The sequence below is a fragment of the Psammomys obesus genome, unplaced genomic scaffold (assembly GCF_907164565.1).
Source record: "Psammomys obesus unplaced genomic scaffold, mPsaObe1.curated_primary_1811, whole genome shotgun sequence".
NCBI lineage: Eukaryota > Metazoa > Chordata > Mammalia > Rodentia > Muridae > Psammomys > Psammomys obesus.
Window position 1 is genome coordinate 12,417,080 of NW_026592118.1, and position 19,145 is coordinate 12,436,224.

At 42.5% G+C, this 19,145-nt stretch overlaps 1 protein-coding gene across 1 annotated transcript in view; it reads right to left on the reverse strand.

Moving 5' to 3' along the window:
- Window positions 1-827: 827 nt before the first annotated feature.
- The window catches only part of Galntl5 (polypeptide N-acetylgalactosaminyltransferase like 5), a 114,015-nt gene continuing 95,697 nt past the window's right edge, over window positions 828-19,145 (reverse strand). Inside the window, exons 6-10 of the mRNA XM_055612888.1 lie at window positions 16,361-16,613; window positions 11,592-11,709; window positions 4,993-5,142; window positions 2,100-2,216; window positions 828-1,199 (exon numbers count right to left, since the gene is read on the reverse strand). Of these exons, the coding sequence (XP_055468863.1) occupies window positions 1,008-1,199; window positions 2,100-2,216; window positions 4,993-5,142; window positions 11,592-11,709; window positions 16,361-16,613 (830 nt within the window). The 3' untranslated portion in view covers window positions 828-1,007. The remainder of the gene's footprint in view (window positions 1,200-2,099; window positions 2,217-4,992; window positions 5,143-11,591; window positions 11,710-16,360; window positions 16,614-19,145) is intronic.

Genomic DNA, 19,145 nt, shown 5'->3' on the forward strand with positions numbered 1-19,145 from the left:
AACACAGGACAACAGTGAGCATTCTGGATGCTTAATCCTGCTAGAAACCCCTTGGAAACTTTATGGTAGTGATGAGGAAACTGGTCTAGGTTATGTTTGCATTGGCTATGTTTTGCAATCCTGTCAGATATCTCCTTTTTTGGCCTTTCAGTGTGTTTCTTCCCTCATTTTTTATAGAGTTTATGAATTACTCTTTGGCCTTCTTAAACTCACCTTCACCAGGTTGAACCCTACAGCATTCCTTAAACTCCAAAAAAGCACTTTTTAGGCATTGAGGAGTCTGTGGGCATGGCAGGCAGGGAGCCAGCCACCTGTCTGCACACTGACAGCTGGTTAGAAAACAACAGGGCATAATTCAAGAAGTATCAGGAAAGCTGTGGGTCACAAGCCAGAGGACAGAGGGCACAGACATGAAAATACAAAGATGCAGAAAAGAACAGTGGCTCAGGACAGAAAGGCCAACAGGAACAAATGGGGAACCTGCCTGGAGAACTTAACTGAGACACCTAGCCATGGTGACTTGGACATCAGACACTTAGGAACCAAAACCAAGCCAGGAGGCAGCCCTAGACTGTACACTGGTTGCAAGAAAGGAGCTTGATCCAACGCAGCCACTATACAGCAATCATGGCTCTCTGTGAACACTTTCCCTAAGGTAACCCATGCCAGCTCCTTAGACTGGTGAGGGCTCTAAGAGCAGAGCAGCTTCCTATGGACCATCACAGCTGAGTGAATTGGTCAAATAATCACAAGCAATATACTCTCTCTGGGTCAGTCATATACCAGGCTTTGAACTCTGAGATAGCTTACATTTTTAATACCAAGGTCTTTATGCCCAGAACCCCAGTGGCAGAGGGCAACAAAGGAAGAATTGTCACTAAAGGTAGAGAAAGGCACTTCTGAGAGATTGGCCACTCTGATTGTATTTTTAATTGCATTTCACATAATTCTCTGATGTTCCAAATTTGTCCTGTGGTGCCAATATGTTGAAGAACTAAAGGACTTTTTCATCCTTTTATTAAGGAAAAGGATTGTTTATCTTTTTCATCAGTCTGTGTAAATGGCTCCAACTCTGGAAAGACATTATCCAGATACCACTGGAATGACTTGCAACCAAGTCGTTTTCTTAATTCAACACGCTCAGTAATGTTTCCACAGGATACATATCTCAAAGAAGGTCTTTGAAGAAAAAAATTTTCCTAAATGAAAACAAAGAATCATTTTATTAAACAAAACAAATTTTTGGTAACAGGTCATGATAGCAAACATCAGGACATGTTTTAATCATTGAAATAAAAATCCTCTTTCCTCTTGTTATATAGCAGTTTTCTGTAAGATTAAAAGCTCCCCATCTTCTAGGAAAGCTTGGTAAGACACAGGATGTTAAGAGGGGAGGTGATATTTTAAGACAAGTTGTTAAAAGGACGTAGAGCAACATTCTATCCTTCAGGGAGCTGATTAAGCTCAACAAATAAACAATTCAATAGCCTCGGGAAGTCCCTGAAAATGACCAGATTCACTAGGCCTCTCCATCTTCAAGCGTGTGTGTGTGCGTGCGTGTGTACATGTGTGTGTGTACACATACCTATGTACATGCAATAAAGACTGCTGAGACTCTCAGGCAAGCTGAGTTGCCTAGAAGAGGCTTGCTCAGATCAGTCGAGAAGCCTGGAAGAAGCAAAGACCAGCAAAAATTGTTCATCTGCTTCAAGTCGGCCCTGAACTCCCTAGACCCTAGAAAAGACTAACATTTTGAGCTGCCTAGAGGTTATTTAGCATGCTCCAGGTTCCTAGCTTCTATGACCTATCACACATGCTCAAATGGACTTTTTAAAAATCAAATTTTGTGTCAGTATGAGGGTTTGTACACACAAGTATATTCCCTGTAGAGGCCAGAAGAAGGTGTCAGCTTCCCAGGTGCTGCAGTTACAGGCAGTTGTGAGCTGTGTCATCTGAGTACTGGTAAATAAAGTCAAGACCTCTGGAAGAGCAGCAAGGACTCTTAACCACTGAGTCATTTCTAGAGCCCCAGGGGTGGGCTCTTGGTGATTCAGTTATCTTTGAGTCATTTCTACTCCTGTAAGTTACCCCTCACTCACCCATGGTTCACGAAGCTGTACTCCAGTGGAATCTCTGCTTTTATCTGTTATTATCCCCTCTCTGGGGCGAGTAGATGTTTGTTTGCATATCCCCAGGAATAGTGTCACATAACGCTTCTACGCAGGGAATAAGAACATTCAGCCTCAGCTCTGATCCCAGTACCATCATGATATCCACCATGACACTGTGATGGCTAACACAGTGGGATCCAGGAAGATTGGGTCCTGTTTCTTAGGAGACGGAAAGGCACAGTTTCCCATTCCAGGGGCTTCTTTCTCCTGTACTCACTCAGAGACTTAGTTTCCTGCACTCCATCAACACCTCCACACTTCCAGAACTGGTATGGTGTAACAAAATTAAAAGTACTCTGGCTAAACAGCTTGGGGCTCATTCGTGGCTTTGCTATCAATTCCCTGTGACTGCGGGCAAGTTTCTTCATGAGGTTGATGTGAAGACTGAGCATTTACCCTGCAAGCAAAGTCCATGAGAAAACAGGCTGGTGTGTGTGTGTGTGTGTGGGGGGGGTGTTAGGTCTTTACTGGTCCTTTCTTAGACCACAGCTGCTTAGTTGTTTATTATTGTAATTTTTATTTTATGTGCATTGGAGTTTTGCCTGCATGCATGTGTGTGTGAGAGTATCAGAAGCCCTGGAACTGGAGTTACAGACAGGTGGGAGCTGCCCTGTGGGTGCTGAGAAATGAACCCAGGTCTTCTGGAAGAGCAGCCAAGTGCTCCTAACCACTGAGACAGCTCTTTACTCCCTAGCTGCTTAGTTTTTATTTTGTCTTGTTTTGTACTTCAAGACAGGCTCTAAAATTTATCCTTAAACCCATTTACAACTGAGGCTAGCCTTAAATTTCTAAATCATCTCTGCCTCCCGAACGCTATGACTATAGGTGTATACCACCATACCTAGTTGATGAGGAACTGGGGATGGAACCCATGGCTTCCTGCATGCTAGGTAAGTGATCTGCCAACTGAGCCCTGTCCCCAGCCTTTGGTGCTTTTTGTTTATTTAATGTGTTCTGATCTAAATGTTAAGGATGAGGCCAGATTCCTTGTTCCTTCTCTCTTAATTCAGAACCCTTGTGTTTTTAATCTGTGTATTATCCTGTTTCCACACAGGATAGCAACAGTGTTAAGTGAAAGAGGGGGTTTCCTTAGCAAAATGACTGTGGTGTGTACATGCTATATTGGATTTTTCCTGAGGATTCTTAAGTATTGTAAGTTTTTGCCACCTGCTTCCCAGGGTGGATAGTTAAAAGCAGGGGAAGATGCCATCATCTTGAAGAAGTAACGGCCTGGGTAAACCTCCCCATTGCAAAGCCTTCTCTTGTACCATGCTGTAGTTTGATACAATCTGTTTGTTTTATATGTAACTTTTCAAGTATGACCTCAGCCTGTACCCAAAACCAGCCTCATACTCATAACTCTCTTGCATCAGCTTCCTACGTGTTGGCATTACACGTGTGTCCTACCACACTTGGTTCACATTATGTATTTTTAAATTAGCTAGCCAGAGCATCCTTTATGAGACGTAGTCGCTTGGCAACTACAGTGTTCAATTCAATTGCCTAGATCTATGACTAGAATTCACAAGTATGGGGGAAAGGGACCATCAACACTGCACACATCAACACTGGCTTTATGAGTGACCTTGAATTTATTTTTGCAGTGTTGATATTGAACAGGTAAACATACTTGCCACCCAACCTGATGACCTGAGTTCATCCCCCCAGTACTCATATAGTAGAAGAAGAGAATTGACTCATAAGGTGTCTCCTGACCTCCCACATGTGCACCATGGCACACATGCAGGTGTGCTAAGCATACAACAAATTAACAAATGTAAAGGAAATACATAATTTGAAACAATATAATTTTAATATGTTAGATTAGGAGAGATACACGATTAATTAAAATTTTTGAATTATAAAAACTGCTGACTAGTTTTTGTCACCTTGACACAAACTGGAATCACCTAGGAAGAGGGACTCCAGACAGGAATTGCCTCCATCAGATTTGCATGTGGGGCATTTGCTTGAGTGCTAACTGTTAGAGGAAGGTCCAGCTCACTATGGCTGGTGCCATCCCGCAGCTGGTCCTGAGTTGTGTAAGAAAGCATGTTGAAGAAGTGATGGAGATCAAGCCAGTAAGCAGTTTTCCTCTGCGGTCTCTGCTTGACTTCCTGCCATGGCATCACTGGATGATGGTCTGTGATGTGGAAGTGTAAGAGAAATAACTTCCCTCATCCAAGTCGCTTTTGGTCAGTGTTTTATCACAGCAACAGAAAAGTAAGCTGGGGCAGAAACATGAGATAAAGAATAGGACACACTTTGAGAGACCTACCGTGTGACTGTCTTACCTAGACAGAGTTGTGCTCTTAGAGAACACAGCAAGGGTTTAACCCTCAGGACAGACATCATCAAGGGGCATAGCTTGCAATAGAAATCTTTGACTGTTGATAGAAAAGGAATTTACATGTGAGCAGAAGACCTGTAGCCACACCTCCTAGGAAACAGGTAGTGGCGTGGTAGGAAAACCTGAAGAATCAGCTCCTGGTGCCACAGCAGGGATGGGGGTGTTCTCTGCCAGTGGTGGGGAGAGTAGTTCCCCCGTGGATAAATAGATCTAGCTGTGGGAGAAAGACTGCAGGTTCTTTACTTCTGAGAAACTGGAATTTTCCTAAAATTAAAACTTAAAAAACAAATTGAAAAACAGCTACTTAAGAACAAGCACTTGAGAGCAGGATTGGTGATGACTGGGTGGGAAACTGAAGGTTCTCCATTAACTTAGAAAAAAACAGGAACGAATACAGTTTGGATCTGGAAAGGGGGCGGAGTATTGAGAACAGCCCAGGAAGTACTCTCCGAAATCTGAAGCACTGCTCACCTTGTATTCATCCAGCCAGACATGAGCCACTCGCAGTGTGTTCTTTGAAAGGGCTTTGTTGAATCCAAGATTATTTTTATTCTGTGTCTTAATGATATGTCCAACACGAGAGCAAGGAAGTATGAAGAGTTGGCCTCCACACATCCAAATCTAGACAAGACCATAACTGATTATTTTACTAGTAACTGGAAGCTGCTTTAGAACACACACGGTAATATTTGGTTGGTTGGCTGCTTATCGAGATAGGTTGACAAGATTGGCCTCAAACCCACTCTCTGAGAATGACACTGCATTTCTGATCCTCCCGCCTTTACCTCCCTAGTGCTGAGATTGTAGTGGTGTCCACCACACTTGGTTTATACTGTGTTGAGCTACACTTCTAGCCTAATCTCTAGTATGTATTCCATTTACTTTATAAACTCATTAGAGTCTTACAGTGTAGGTGCTATGATCACATCCCATTTACAAATAAGAAAATTAACATACAGGTTGATTAAGAAGTTTTTCCAATTGAATGGCAGAGCTTGGGTTCAAGTTTAGGAAGTTCAGCCCAAGAACTTGAGTTCTGAGTGGCCAGTGGCTCTCTTTCCTGCTACATGTTTTTAGGTGTAAGCAATAACAAGAGAAAGGCAAATTCTGGATGGGTTCTGTTGCTTATAGTTTAAACATAAAACACTGAACAGCACATATTATAATAACTTCATTCACTATGTGAAAGCAAGATACAGTCATTGAAAATTGTATCAGATATAGAAAATGTATACCCTAAAACTTGGGGCTAGTCAATGTAACTCAAGTATATGTGTGTGGACACACAAACATGTACATTGAGATTTACTGTCTTCATGTGAGTTATGTAAACTGTTTTAAATGGCTCGAGGGGTTAAAAGCACTTCTCTACAAGAACAAGAACCTGAGTTGGATTCTGGTATCCATATAGAAAGCTGGGCATGGCTGCACACACCTGCAACCCTGTGCTGGAGGGGATGGGATGGAGACAAACAGTTCAGTGGGGCTTACCGGATGCTAGCATGGCAGAAAAATAGTGAACTTCAGATTCACCAAGAGATCCTGTCTCAAGGGAATATAGATGGAACACAATAGAGGAGGACTTCTGATTTCTGCATGCATAGGCATGTACCTGCACACGTATGTGCATACACCCTTGTTCGCACACATCAAAACATAAAAGTCTCACTTGAGAAGTCTATAAGTTTCTAATTCCAATTACTATAAAAGATAACACAGAGGGGCTGGCAAGATGGCTTAGTGAGTAGAGGTGCCCGCTACCAAACCTAACCACCTGAGGACCCCCGTAGAGGAGGGAGGAAACCGACTCTTGCAGGTTGTGGCACATGATGTGGCGATGCATGCCTCCCCTCCTCATGCACACACACACAAACTAATCTTCAAAAACATTTTGCATCTATGTATTTGTGGCTTACATGCCACAGTGTGCATGTGGTGGTCTGAGGACAGCTTTGCAGAACTTGGTTCTCTCCACCATGTGGACCTGAGGGATCTAACTGGGGTCATCAGGTTTAGTGGCAAATGACATAACCCACTGAGCTAGCTCACCAGCCCTACAAATTAAGAATGTGGTTCTAAGAATGTATATAATTTGCCCTTGTTATGGTATAATTGCTATAGCCATTCTGTTTTCTGGACTCCAGTAACACCAACATTGCCTGGTAGAAATAAAAACCCATGGACCACTGACACCTTCTCATCCAGACGCTGTGGTTTGGGCCCAGCCTTCTGCATTTTCATAGGTTCTTTATGTGATTATAATGCACACTCATTTTTTTTATGATCCTTGTGTTTTGTTTAGTTTTGTTTTGTTTCTCTGTGTAGCCTTGGCTGTCCTGGACTCCCTTTGTAGACCAGGCTTACCTCAAACTCACAGCAATCTGCCTTCCTCTTCCTCCCTGAGTGCTGGGATTACAGGTGTGCACCACAACACCAGGTTGAGGATTTTCTGTTACAACTCATCAAGACCATAAATTCTGATTTTGTAGATATTTTATCTGAGGAAATTCACTTAATCATTAGAAAGCAGTAATGGTAAGGTAGCTATTCATTAAAACATAGTGTGGGGCTTGGGATATGTTTCCATTGGTACGGTGTTTGTCTGTCTCTCTCAAAGTCCTGGGCTCATCCCCCAGTACTACCTTGGTGGTCCACAATTCCTGCACCAGGAATTGTAGAGGTAAGGAGATCACAAGTTCAAGGTTGTCTTGACTAAAAATGACATTTAAGTTCAGCCTGGAGACACAGAAAAAATGCCTTAGGCCAAAAGTCCAAACAATTGGGTCCTTCATTGGCCTATCCAATGGTATGGTTGTTTGTGTCCTGTTTGGATCTCATTTTCATTGGAAATTATGAACTAAATAGTTGTTGATATATACATCTGTTCTGGATGCATCATCATGCCACAAAAGCTGTCAGAAAAGATTTATGTTTCATTTGCTTTTTAAAAGAAAAACTGGAGAAATTTAAAAACCAGGTATGGTGGCACATGCCTTTAATCCCAATACAAGGCCAGCCTGTTCTACAAAGTGAGGCCAGGACAGCCAAGGCTACACAGAGAAACCCTGTCTCAAAAAAAGAAAAAGAAAGAAAGAAAGAAAAAGAAAGAAAGAAAGAAAGAAAGAAAGAAAGAAAGAAAGAAAGAAAGAAAGAAAAAGAGAGAAAGAAAAAGAGAGAAAGAAAAGAAAGAAAAAAGAAATTTGAAAAGCCAATACATTGTTAATGTATAAATATAATATTTATATCTGGATATTTCGTTTGCATATGTGTTTGTATCTGTAAAGGCTGAAAGAGGGAATTGGATACCCAGGAACTGGAATTACAGTGAGCTGCCAAGTGGGTTCTGGGAATTGAAAGCCAGCACTCTTTAACTGCTGAGCCATCACTCCAGCCCCTTTTTAGTTTGTTTTTTGAGATGTTCATTGGTTTTAAGAGGCTATGGCCATTATTCATAGAACAATATACATAATTCAACTTATAAAAAAGTAGGTAATAAAACTAAAAATTTCCTTTAAAAAGTTTGTGGAGAAAGCAGTAGATTTTAATCCAATTTTCGTAGGTCCCAGATAGCTGCTTGTTTATTCTTTTATTTTGTTGTTTTGAGATAGGATCATGTAGCCAAGGCTGTCCTCAGACTTACAGTATAGGTACGATGAGCTTGTACTTCTGCTTCTCCTTCCAGAGGTTCAGGGAGGTTCCAGAGGTTACCATGCCTGGTTTTATGTGGGGTTGGGTGTTGAACCCAAGACTTTGTACATGCTAGGCAAACACTCTACCAGCTTAACCACATCACTAGGCTGGCCACAGATACCCTTTATCCCTGATAGAGAAAGAGTTGTAGCCATCTCTACAGAGATAGTGATCACAGGATAGGGCATATCCAAATTCATGTGTCCCCTTTAGGAGCAAATCTAGAGTAAACAAAAGACAGGACTAGGGATGAAAAGAAAGCAGTTGGGAGAGTGCTTGCCCAGAGTGCATGATACTTGAAAAGTACTTGCAGCTTCCTAGACATTGATCCCTCTTGTAACTTTTTTCTCTTTGACCTCTTCAGTGTCAGTGAGCCTGAGCAGCCTTCTTGACAAATGGGCAAGTGGTTCTCATTGCCCAGATGGTACTGAGACAGTCATACAGCAAAAGGCATTCTAGATGGTGAACACAGAGGCAGCAACATCTGTAGAAATCAGACATTCTAGCCAACACTAGCATTGCTACAGTAACACCAGGAATTGAGAGGAATAATGATGGCTTATAGTTTGAAGCTACTGCATTTTGAGGCAGTTTTTCACATCAATTAAAATTTACTGACAAAAATGAACTGATGAGGCACCACTGCTCTGCTAACATGGGTTTCATGTAAATCAGTTTTACGTTGACTTAGTTTATTTCACAAACCTAGAATGACAGATTCAAATTCTGGTCAGTAAACATTTGCTCACTTCCCTTTCCTTATCTTGGGTCTGAGAACACATTGATTCTGGACTTGTGTTTCACAGGCTTTGGCCAAGAGAATGTCAGTCCACATCATGACTACAGAAGCTGGAATATGCCATGTGCCATGGCTTGACTTTTATCTTCCCGCCATTCAGTGTGAGAAGAACATGTTCCATGTGGCAGCTACTCGTGGAAATGATGCCAGACCTCAACTAAAACCAGAAACTAAAAGCCAACCCAGTCAGCCTCTGCTGAGTTACTCCCGCCACCCTGGACAGATGCAAGAGAAAGGTAAGTATTACTATTTTATGCCATTTCTCTTTGAGTTACTTTGTTACACAGACTAACCACTGAGATGCTAACTGACTTATTCCTAATACCCTTAGCAATTAAAATTCAGAGCAGATGAACCAAGAAGAGTAACCCATTGACTCAGTGGATGGAAAGTATTGGAAATACTTGGCTCACGTAGGAGGAAAGTATTGGAAATCTACCTAAACTTCCATTATGTCAATGTGTGAGAACTCTGTAGTGGATATATGGTTTGTTTTCATATCAGAGCACCCAACAGGCTTTAGTGATCTTGAGTAGGATTTAAGCTGGCATCTATATCTAAAGAGGTACAGTCTTAAACCAGACATGGAGGTGCATGCCTTTAATCCCAACACATGGGAGGCAGAGACAGGTGGATCCCTGAGTTCAAGGCTAGCCTAAAACAAGTTCAGTCTTGGGGTGAGGCTAGGAACTGGAATTCCCTAAGTGGTCATCTCTAAGAGCAGAAGTCAAGGTGTTTCCGTTTTCAGAATAGTACACCTTGGCAGTATGGAGGGATACCAGGTACTAGAAAATGGGCAAGCTGAGACTTCAGGTGGTCAAGGCCTGTTGGATGCTAACCAGGATTGTTAAACCACAAAAATCTGAACCTGGTTTGGGAACCATTCAAAGGCTGGTTGTAAAGCATAGCTGTATGAATATCTAGTGAGCTATTCCTCTTCATGATCCATGGCAGCCATGGAACTCAGCAACCAAAGCAAACTCAGGGCATTGGAGGCTTCTCTCACACATATGCGTGCTAGAATTGACTAAGAAACCGTAGAGACGTGCCAGAAGGGCCCCAAGACTGGAAAGTAGGTCTCTATGTGAAGCAGGAATCAGTAGGTTTGAAACAAAGTACTTCCTGTTTTTGTGAACTTGGGAAGTAATATAAGTTCTCTGTGTTTGTTTTCTCATTAAAAGTAAAAGATAATGGCAGTAGCCATCCCACAGGTCTGTGGGGATTAAGTGAGTGAAGTGTCTGTAAAATGCTTCAGTAGTATGAGTTAGGCATAAGAACCTGTCCAACAAACCACACATTTAATCCTGTACACCTCAAGGGCTTCTTCAGGAGGGTTGTGGAAGCCACCTCAATGAAAAAATGTCTCCGTTTGCCTTTTACATGACCACAGAGTACTGTGTTTCTCCACTGTGTTTATCAAAAATAAAATTAAATAATTGTACCCTGATAGAATGGAAGACCATAACGTCAGAAGTTACTTTCACATTGTACTGCTCTATTGTAACACTGTCCTCTGTCCTTGTGATGGTTAATTTGGTTGCCAACTTAGCAGGATCTAAAATTGGCCAGGAGACAAACGTGGGGCGTGTCAGTGGGTGAAGCGTCCAGATTGGATTCAGTGAGGTAGAAAGACCCTCGCTAACGGGGTAGCAGCAGCCCATGGACTGGTGTCCTCACAGCAGAGAAAGCAGAAAGTGTGCTTTGCAGGTTTCCATCTCCCTGCTTTCTGACATGAATGCAGTGTGACGAACCACGGGAAGTTCTTCCCCACTGTGATGGACTCCTCAAACTGTGAGCCCAAATAAACCCTCACTAAGCTGCTTTTGTCAGGTGTTTTGTCACAGGGTGGGGAAAGTAACTAATGCAGTTCTCAGTAGACACTGCTGCAGGAAGAAAAGGCAGGAGGTACTCTCCTCTGAATGCTTAGCCTGAAGAAAAAAAAAAAAGTAAAATAAAAAAAAGAAGAACAGCGGGTGTGGCGGTGCATGCCTGTAATACCAGCACCAAGGAGGCAAAGATGGGAGTGTTCCTAAGCCAGCCTGGCCTAACCAACAAATTCCAGGCTAGTGAGAAACTTTTTGAAATAAGGCAGGCAAGACCTGGTCTTTTAGTGACTGAAATGGCCAGCTATCAGAAAGAAGGAAGGAAGGAGAAAGAAGAGAAATAAAAAGAAAGGAAGAAAGAAAAGAGGAAATAAAATCTAAAACAGAAAAAAGGGGGAAGTATAACAATCAAGACAATGAGAAAAGAACCCACAGATTTCATTTTCTTATCAGTTTTTTTTTTTTTTAACCATGTTTTGAAAATAACAAAGCATATGGTCAGGGACTTTAATGGCCCATCCAGTGTTTTCAGGGAGCCCAATCATCTGTTGCATGCCCTTGTATGTGTCACCAGAACAGTCTTGCATGTTCATGGAGAAAAGTCAGATTGCACTCTTGCTCAGGGTAGGTAAGGGCTGTGGCCCAAGTAGGCACAAACTGGATTCTATTCACCTCAACAAAATGAAACATCAGCTTTCACTCTCTCTGTACAAATGTAACTATGCGGGGGAAACAAAACAAAAGGAAGTCTGACTTACTCTTAGTGAAAGCTCCACATTTTCTCCTCCCCAAAGATCCATCCCCTTGTCATATTGCCCGAGTTCGTTAAAATAATGTCTGTTTATAGCAAAAATTCCTCCTGCCATTGCAGGTGACCTAGAAAGGAGTAAAAAACATTAAATTCCAGAGAGATAGTGATACTAATTCTTCTAAAAACATATAAAGTGTTACTGTTGGCTCATTGATTAAGAACATTTACTGCTTTTTCAGAGGACCTGTTTGGGTCTCAGCACCCAGGCCAGACAACTCACAGCCACCTGTAACTCAGGCTCCAGGTGATCTGCTGCTCTCTTCTGGCCTCTGTGTTTCCTGTAGCCACCATTTCACTCTGCACTTCCAGGAGATCAACTCTTGGATTCCACTTGTGTGAGATGGTGTGGTGCCTGTCTGTCTATGACTGGCTCATTTCAGTTAGCATAATGGCCTCTAAGTTCATCCATGTATTTTTACAGATGGCGAGATTTCATATTTTATTGGCTGAACATTATTCCCCTTTGTCCATGTACTACATTTTCTTATCCATTCAACTGTAAGAGGCAGGTTGATTCATGGATATTATTCATGCTAGAGTAAGAATGAGAGTCTCTTAAACATACTGACTTCATTCCTTTAGGCATATTGTCAGTGATGGGATTGCTGGGCCATAAGGTGATTCTACTTTTAATTTTGAAAGAACTGTGATACTATTTTCTAGTGTCTAGCTACATTCGTTTCCACAGAAGACAAGACTTTGCTGTCTTAGTGGAGTGAGCCAGAGCTCAACGGGGCTTGGATTTACATCCTTTGATAATGAAGGGATACCGAGACATTTTCACATACCATTGGCCATTTCTATTTTTATCTTGAAAAATGTGTATTCATGTCTTTTGACTAATTTTTTAACTTTTTCTTGCTATTTTTGAGTATCTTATACTTATTGTTCTCCACATTGCAGACAGAGTTGCTGCTCTGGGTATTAATCCTTATCAGACATACAACTGCAGGCATTCCTTGCATCCTGTGTCCTCTCTGCTTCGCTGACTTTTCCTTCACTCTGCAAGGGCTTTCAATCTGCTGCAGCTCCACCCTCCATGTTTACTTTTATGCCCTGTGCTCTTCAGATCCATAGTCACCAAATCTTTGAGTAGTTGAATGTCATAGCATATGTTCTCAACTAGTAGCATTCTAATTTTGGGTTTTACATTTATATCAAATTTGTTTTGACTTTGTTATATGGCAAAAGATGATATTACAAAGCTGAGCATTTTGGCACATGCCTATAGTCCCAGCACTCTGAGAGGCTGAGGCAGGCATATCTCTGTGAATTCAAGGCCAGGCTGATCTACAAAATGAGTACAGGACAACCAAGGATACACAGGGAAACCCTGCCTCAAACGAAACTAAACAAAACAAAACAAAAAAATGGGGTTACTTATATTGGTTACTTGTGGCTGTGATAAAGTACTGTGACAAAGCAACATAAGGGAGGTTCTGCATCCTTGCATGGCCCGGGTCCTGGAACTCTGACAAGGGTTGACAAGAGAATGAAGAAAGAATGGACAGACACACAGGTGCATTGACCCAGAAAAGCTGGGATCTGGCGGTCTTTGGTAGCTTTGATAGAGAAGCTCTGGAAGCTCAGTATGCTTATTGTTTATAATTGGACAGTGAGGTGGGGTTATTATACAAAGCTGAAAAGGACACAGGTTTAACTAATCTCTCAGTTGGAACAGTCTCTGTAGGGGAGCAGTCTTCAGGCCTTAGACATGGAGCAAGGGCTATGGTAGACATTTTCTGCACAGTCAATATTCACACTGGGACCTGAGGAAGACTTTTCCATCCTTCTAAGCCCATGGGGGAGGGAAAAGGCTTTGCCACTCCCATGGCTGAGGCTTTGGAGTCTTTGGCATAGGTGTGCCCATATCAGCAGTACACACTCACTCAGGACTTTAACTCACTCCCTATGAAGAATACAGTCCATTGTGGTGAGGAGAGGAAGTTAAAGCAGAGGGAGCCTGAAGGAGCTAGTCACATTACATCCACATTTCCATAATCAGCAAGCAGAGAACCTATACTACTTGGCTCCTTTTACCACCTTTTTTTTTTTTTTTTTTTTTTTTGAGACAATGTTTCACTGTACATTAGGCTAGCTTGGACCTCACAGAGATCTGCCTATCTCTGCCTCCTAACTGCTTGAAGTTTGAAGAAATCACAGTAATTTTGGAGAAAAAATGATGTATGGGGATTGTGCCCTTGCCAAGGGTAATAATGATGAGTAATAATGTAACAATAAAGTAATAATGATGAGTGTAGACAAGATGTCTGGTGACTGGTTGAGCTTGAAGATGGACGTAACAGATTTGCTGATGAGTAGGACAGGGATATTGGAAGATGACAGGAATCTAGGTTGATACTTAGGGTACTCCACATTGCAGACAGAGTTGCTGCCCACAGAGATGGGAAGTCCTGGTTTCATAGGAAGCTTAATGTTCAGACCAATGTGAGGTATGCATTTAGCACCCCTATGGGAAGGCCAATCAGGCAGCAAGTGCAGTGTGACAAAATACTGGGCAAGAGCAACTTAGAAAGGGTTAATTTAGCTCACAGGTCCAGGGTGACAGGACGTCATGGTGACAGGAGTGCGAGGCTGTGGTCACATTGCACCTCCATGAAGTAGAGGAAGATACTGGTGCTCAGCTAGCTTCCTGCTGTTAGTCAGTCCAGGGCCCAGCCCGTGGAATGGTACCAGTCACACTTGTAGAGGCGCTTTTTACCTCGATTAACAGTCAAGAAACCTCTTCCTAGGCACACTCAGAGGGCTTGTCTTCTTAGATCACGTTAAGTTCATAGGAATATTTTTAACATTAATTTATTTTGTGTACATATAGTTAACATGACAGAGAAGAAAGTTTTAAAGTTGTATAGATGCAAAACAGTATGTGTATGGGTATTTGTATGTTCTATGGTATGTGTGAGTGAAAGCCAGATGACAACCTGCAGGAGTCAGTCTTCCATGTGGGTCCTGGGAATCAAAGTTGGATTTCCAGATTGGAAAGTGCCTTTTCTTGCTGAGTCTGCTTGCTGCCCTCACAAATAAAAGTATTTAAAAAGCAACTGTGAAGAGTCTCGTGCATTTGAAGGGCACACAGGGTATACATGTTGCACCAGTTTCAGAGAGGGACACTGATGTCAGGTGGACATTGATGACAGATGGACACTGACGACAGGGCTCCCAGTCCTAGCTTGTGCACATCCAAGAGCAGGGATCTTGTCTATCCTCAGTACCATCAGAGTGGGTGGAAGAGGGAGCTAGCAGCTGATCTCCTTTTTTGTGGGCCCAACCTCATAGGCTGAGAAAGCCTAATCTCTGGGGACAGTCAGAGAAATAGGCAGGTGTAATGTGAAGTCTCTGTTGAGAATAGGCATGCTGGGGCTGAGCAGTTTCAGGTGGGAAGTGGGCAGTGAAGTGCTCAGGAAGATGGCTGATTCTACATGGTCAACATTTTAGAACTATGTAATATTCCAGAGGGTTCTTCCATGAACTACTATGTAATTTCACAACTCTCCCTTCTACTTCCTACATTGTTTTAATTTCATCCTTGAATTTTGAGTCAAGACTGCCTCTCAAGAGTAGCATATCCAGGTTTGGCCAGACAGCTCCTGAGGATCACACTCAAGATTTATTTCCACATGCACACAAAGATGTGTGAGCACACTTCATATAAACACATACATACTATAAATGTTTTTATTTCATCAGATGAGGGGATGAGAGCCATTCCTAAGCCTTTCTTGCTGTTTCTGAACCTTGCCTGGGTAGTTCAACTCGGCTTTTCTGGCCAAAACACCTCTCCAAGCTGACTGACTCAAACTGGCTTCTCTTGACTTTTGACCGAATTGCTTTACCTGGCCTCAAACTAATTCTGACAAAATGTTTTAATCTGGCTCCTCATTCTCTGGCTCACTGTGTCCTCATCTGTGTCTAGCTTGTTCTCTTGCCACCTGTCTCTGTAAAACTGTCCTGGTAAGAAATGCCTTTCTCTGTCTGCACTGTTCTTAAGTGTCCCCTCTTCCTTGTCCTATTCTCATGAGAGTTGGCCATGTCCTATATCTGACTCCTTCTGTCAAATCTTTCTCTGATTTGTCACTTCGTCTGCCTCTCAATTAGATGTCACTTTCAAACATGGCTGCTTTCTTCTATAAACTAACCTTGCCTTCATTACTTGGGATTAAGGGTGTATAATAAGGTCATGTCTGTATTCCAGCCAGATCATACTGTGTTCCAGAGTGTCTGTATGCCAGCTGGATTACCTAGAACATCTTTGGATGTGATCCCCTGGCAGAGCAGCCATGTGGTGGATTAAAATTTCTCTACACTCTCTCAGTGGTCATTGAAAATCAGGATAGCATTAAACAGCTATGGTAGCTTCCTGAATATGGTGGAGCACAAGGGACAGTGTCACTTGAACAAATTTAGCATCTACCAAATTCTGGTATTCAGCACTTTAGGAAACAAGCAAGCTGAGCATAGTGGTACACACCTGTAATCCCAGCACTCAGGAGGCAGAGGCAGGCAGATTTCTGTAAGTTTGAGGCCAGCCTGGTATAAAGTGTTCCAGGACAGTCAGGCCTATTTTGAGAGACCCTGTCTCAAAAAAAAGAAGAAAAATGAAGAGAGGAAATAAATAGAAAGAGAGAAAACAGTGGCAAAATAAAACATTGATTTTTTTTTTTTTCACTATAGTCCCCCAAACAAGAAGAATCTTACCGGATGGGTTTGATTGGTCCTTCTGGGTCGTCGTCCATCTCACTTGAGAAAGCATTGTCCCATCTAAAACTCAGGCTCCAGTCAAAAGCTCCCCTTACAACAGGAGCCGCCTTATAATCCAGGGTCAAGTCATCAATGACATCGATCACAGGGCACACCACCATTTTGTGGTCTGTAGAAATGGCATGTAGCAGGGGCTCCAGCCAGACTATGTTCACCTCGCAGTGGCTATCCAAGAACACCAGGATGTCCCCTGTAAGCAAGAGCAGACTAGAGTCAGTCCTTGTCTTAGAGATACTGTTGCTGTGATGAAAAACATGATGGAGCTGGGTGGTGGTGGCTCACACTTGTAATCCCAGCACTTGGGAGGCAGAGGCAGGCGGATCTCTTGAGTTTGAGGCCAGCCTGGTCTACAGAGTGAGTTCCAGGACAGCCATGATGACACAGAGCAGCCCTGTCTCAAAATAGCAAGAAAGAAGGAAGAAGGAAGAAGGAAGAAGGAAGGAAGGAAGGAAGGAAGGATTAAAAAAAGGAAAAAAAGAGAGAAAAAGACCAAATGCAACTTGGGGAGGAAAGTGTTTATTTGGTTTACACTTCCACATCATAGTCCATCACTAATGGAAGTCAGGACAGGAACTCAAACAAAACGGCAGTCAGTCTGCAGGAGTGCTGCTTACTGGCTTGTTCTCATGGCTTGCTCAGTCTGTTCTCTTATAGAGTCCAGGATCACCAGCCTAGAGGTGGCACTATTCACAATGGGCTAAGCTCTTACATCAGTTGCTAATTAAGAAAATGTTCTACAGGTTTGCCTACATCCTTTATGAGGGGGGCTCATTTTCTCAGTTGAGACTCCCTCCTCTGATTATTCTCAGTTTTGTCAAGTTGACATAAAACTAGCCAGCACAGTCCCTGGAGGAAAATATTCAATTCCAATGCAAGCTGGATGCAGTGAGTATTCATTGAATATTTTCTATGTGCTTGGTACCTTAAGTTGCATTGAGGGAAATGAGAACTATGTTTTTAAATTTTTTTATTTATTGCAATTTATTCACTTTGTATTCCAGCTGTAGCCACCTCCCTTCTCCCTTCCCAATCCCGCCCTCCCTCCCTTTTCTCCTCCCATGCCCCTTCCCCAGTCCACTGATAGGGGAGCTCAGTCTCTCCTTCCATCTGACCCTAACCTATCACGTCTCATCAGGACTGTCTGCATTGTCTTCCTCTGTGGCCTGGTAAGGCTGTTCCCAACCTCAGGGGAAGATGATCAAAGAGCTATCCACTGAGTTCATGTCAGAGACAGCCCCTGTTCCCATTACTAGGGAACCAACTTGGACTCTGAGCTGCTATGGGCTACATCTGTGAAGGTCTTCTAGGTTATCTCCATGCATGGTCCTTGGTTGGAATATCAGTCTCAAAAAATACCCCTGTGCCCAGATTTTTATTTTATTTTATTTTTTTTGGTTCTGTTGCTCTCCTTGTGGAGCTCCAGTCCCTTCCAGGTCTTTCTGTCTCCTCCTTCTTTCCTAAGATTCCCTGCACTCTGCCCAAAGTTTGGCTATGATTCTTAGCATCTGCTTTGATACCCTGCTGGGCAGAGTCTTTCAGAGGCTCTCTGTGGGTAGGCTCCTGTCTTGTTCCTTGTTTTCACCCTCTTCCGATATCTATCCCATTTGCCTTTCTGAGTTAGGACTGAACATCTTACCCAGGGTCCTCCTTCTTCCTTAGCTTCTTTAGATATATAGATATTAGTATGATTATCCTATATCATATGTCGAATATCCACTTATAAATGACTATAAACCATGTGTGTGACTTTCTGCTTCTGGGATACCTCACTCAGGATGCTCTTCTCCAGTTCCCACCATTTACCTCCAAATTTCATGATTTCCATGTTTTTAATTGCTGAGTAGTATTCCATTGTGTAAATGTACCACAAATTTTTTTATCCATTCCTCAATTGAGGGACATCTGGGTTGTTTCCAGATTCTGGCTATTACAAATAAAGCTGCTATGAACATGGTTGAGCAAATGTCCTTGTTGTATACTTGGGCATCTTTTGGATATATGCCTAGGAGTGGTATAGCTGGATTTTGAGAAAGCACTAATCCTAATTGTCTGAGAAAGCGCCAGATTGATTTCTAAAGTTGTTGTACAAGTTTACATTCCCACCAGCAATGGAGGAGGGTTCCTCTTTCTCCACATCCTCTCCAGCATGTGTTGTCACTTGAGTTTCTGATCTTAGCCAGAGAAATATGTTTTATTATGTCCAAAAAGGTGAGACCACATGTACAGTGGACATTCAGAGGAGGCTAGAGAACTGCAGGTTAGAGGATGGCTTGGAGAAAACTCTACTAGAGTAGATAAAACTGGGAAGAGTTTTCATTTTCAAAGATTGTTTCAGGAGGTCAGAGAAGTGGCTTAGTCATTAAGTGCTTGCTTTACAAGCATGGGATTCTGAGTTCATTCCCATCACTTACATTTAAGAACCCAAAACTGTCTGAGCTCAGTGACCTGTTCTTACAGTTCTAGCTCTGGGGAGTTGGAAACAGAGAAATCCTTGAGGTAGGCAAGCCAGCCAGCCTAGCCTACTTGACCAACAGCAATGGCACCTGAGAAATGATGCCAAGTTTAACCTCTAATTCTTTGTTTTAAGACACCAAGAACCTGGAAATCCCAGAGGGTGCCATCCAAACTCTAGACCATAACCATACTAGGAGGGCAGAGAAGTAGAGGAGTATGCTATCTTTATACAGCCATCTCCCTTTATTCTAAGTTTTGCTTTCCATGG